Source organism: Miniopterus natalensis, chromosome 13 (assembly GCF_054644295.1).
Source record: "Miniopterus natalensis isolate mMinNat1 chromosome 13, mMinNat1.hap1, whole genome shotgun sequence".
Lineage (NCBI taxonomy): Eukaryota > Metazoa > Chordata > Mammalia > Chiroptera > Miniopteridae > Miniopterus > Miniopterus natalensis.
The window spans coordinates 4,545,421-4,548,084 of NC_142093.1; the positions used below are offsets into that span (position 1 = coordinate 4,545,421).

Here is a 2,664-nt window from a genome sequence, read left to right on the forward strand (position 1 = left end):
GCGCGCGCTGGAGACCCGCCCCCACTCCCCTCCCCCTCCGGCGGAGATTGACGGACCTTGGGCACCCGCCCCAACCAATGAGTGCGTCCCGGGGCGGGCCCTGCAATCCGCGACTCCTGCTACTTAGAGTCGTCGCCTCGGCTGTGGGAAACCAGAATCCAGTCCGTGCCCTGCAGGTGCATCAGGCGCCCCAGCAGCGGGACCCGCGGGTGTCCGGGCGCCGCGCCGGGCGCCACATCGCACCGTTCCTCCGAGCCGCAGCCCCACGCGCCGCCCAGGACCCACTTGCCACCGCTGCCTCCGCAGGACCCATGGGGACTAGGAGACTTTAAAGGAGTTTGGGGCTTCGGGAGCAGGGAAATCACGGGTACGGAAAGGCGGCTTTCTTTGCCTTGGAGACGTCTTTTTTCTTCGATTGTTTGGACCCTGCGCGCGGTAGGAGGGAGAGGGATTTGGGGGCTGAAAGTGGAGCTTCCTACACAATCCACACGCACACGCGCACCCGCACGCAGGCACCGCACCGCCGGCGTCCCCCTTCCTTCCTTGCCTCTTTGTTAGGCTATTTTAGACAGAGCAGCCTCGCCCTGGCGCAGCCCCATGGACTCCGCTGGGGAGAAGGCGAGGGAAGGAGGGGACGGAGTGACCTGCCTGTGCGGCCAGGTGTGCCCGGGTGCATGGGCGTAGGTGCGTGGGCGGGCGTGCGAGTGTGGGGCCGGGGCTGTGCATGGATGTGCGCATCCGAGTGTGTCATCGCCGAGGTTTGCCATTGTGTGTCTGTGTGACGAGATCGCACCAGCGTGCCGGCCTGCGTCCAGGCTCCAAGTGTGCAAAATGTTGCCGGTGCCAAGTGCAATGTCCTGGGGATGTGTCCGATTGTCATTGTGCGAAGCGATGTCGGGGAAGGAGCGCAACCTCGTGCCACCCTGAGAGGTGGGCTGGAGAGGGCGGGGACAGAGGTGGGAGGGAAGCTTGGGGGAGCTCCGGGGCCTCCGGCGCCCCTTCTCCCTTCCGATGGACCCCTCCGCCCCGCCCTGGGAGGCGGTCCCCCAGCCTGGGACCCCGCACGCCCCGCAGCCCGCCTGCCTTTCTTCTCTGGCGGGAGTGGGGCCCGGTTCCCGCAGGGGGTCGGAGGCGGTGCGGCGGCGCCCGCTCGCTCTCGCTCGTCCCACCGGCGGCTTCAGCGCCCGTCCCGCCTCTCGGGGAGGCGCGGGGGGCTCTGCTTGGCCGGGGGCTCCAGCCAGGCCTGCTGGGCGGGCGGGCCAGTCCCAGGGGCACTGCGCGCCCCGGGCAGGGGCAGCCGGGCGCTGACCGCGTCTCCGCCTCTCCTCTCCTCCCGCAGATCCCCGCTCCGGGCCCTCGCCCCGCGCGTCATTGATGGGCAACCAACTGGACCGCATCACCCACCTCAACTACAGCGAGCTGCCCACGGGGGACCCGTCCGGCATCGAGAAGGACGAGCTGCGGGTCGGGGTCGCCTACTTCTTCTCGGACGAAGAGGAGGACCTGGACGAGCGCGGCCAGCCGGACAAGTTCGGCGTGAAGGCCCCCCCGGGCTGCAGCCCCTGCGCGGACAGCCCCGGCCGCCGCCGCCGCCACCTGCTGCACCCGCTGGTCCTGAACGAAACTCAGTTCTCCGCCTTCCGGGGCCAGGAATGCATCTTCTCCAAAGTGAGCGGCGGCCCCCAGGGCGCCGACCTGAGCGTCTGCGCCGTCAGCGCGCTGCCCGCGCTCTGCGCGCCCGGCGACCTGCTGGAGCTCCTGTGGCTGCAGCCCGCGCCCGAGCCGCCCGCGCCCGCCCCGCACTGGGCCGTGTACGTGGGCGGCGGGCACATCATCCACCTGCACCAGGGCGAGATCCGGCAGGACAGCCTGTACGAGGCGGGCGCGGCCAACGTGGGCCGCGTGGTGAATAGCTGGTACCGCTACCGCCCGCTGCCGGCCGAGCTGGTGGTGCAGAACGCCTGCGGCCACCTGGGCCTCAAGAGCGAGGAGATCTGCTGGACGAACTCGGAGAGCTTCGCCGCCTGGTGCCGCTTCGGCAAGCGGGAGTTCAAGGCGGGCGGCGAGGTGCCGGCGGGCACGCAGCCCCCGCAGCAGCAGTACTATCTCAAGGTGCACCTGAGCGACAGCCAGGCGCACACCGCCAGGTTTCACAGCCTGGAGGACCTCATCCGCGAGAAGCGCCGCATCGACGCCAGCGGGCGCCTGCGAGCGCTGCAGGAGCTCGCCGACCTGGTGGACGACAAGGAGTAGCCCGGGGCGCCGCCTGCGCCTCCCGGCTCCCCGCGCCCCGCTTCCTTCCCGGCACCGGGGCTCCCCGGCCAAAGGATTCGCCACCGCAGGCCCCTCGCGCTGCCGCCGCGGCGGGGGAGGGGGGGGGACGGACACCCGGCAGTGCCCAAGCTGCCCCCGCGCGCGCGCGCCCCCAGCAAGGGGCAGGAAGCCTCGGGATCCGGCTGCGCGGCTGGGACTGAGCGGGCAGCCGTGCGCGCCCGGCTGCGACCCCCAGCGGCGGTCATCGTGCTGGGAAAGCCAGCGGGCGCGCTCTCCCCTCGCGCGAGAAGGGGGAAAGGAGGATGGGCCTGCGGGGAGCAGGGACTCGACTGCCCCCGCGAGTCCACTGCTCGGCCACCCCGCCTCCTAGAACTGCACCGGCGCCACCCC

At 71.4% G+C, this 2,664-nt stretch overlaps 1 protein-coding gene across 1 annotated transcript; it reads left to right on the forward strand.

The window, feature by feature from the left end:
- The first annotated feature begins 332 nt into the window (after positions 1-332).
- On the forward strand, positions 333-2,356 carry LRATD1 (LRAT domain containing 1). Its single transcript, XM_087823812.1, has 2 exons — positions 333-367; positions 1,340-2,356. The coding sequence occupies exon 2, from the start codon at positions 1,375-1,377 to the stop codon at positions 2,251-2,253; it is 879 nt and encodes a 292-aa protein (XP_087679938.1). The 5' UTR covers positions 333-367; positions 1,340-1,374; the 3' UTR covers positions 2,254-2,356.
- Positions 2,357-2,664: the final 308 nt, after the last annotated feature.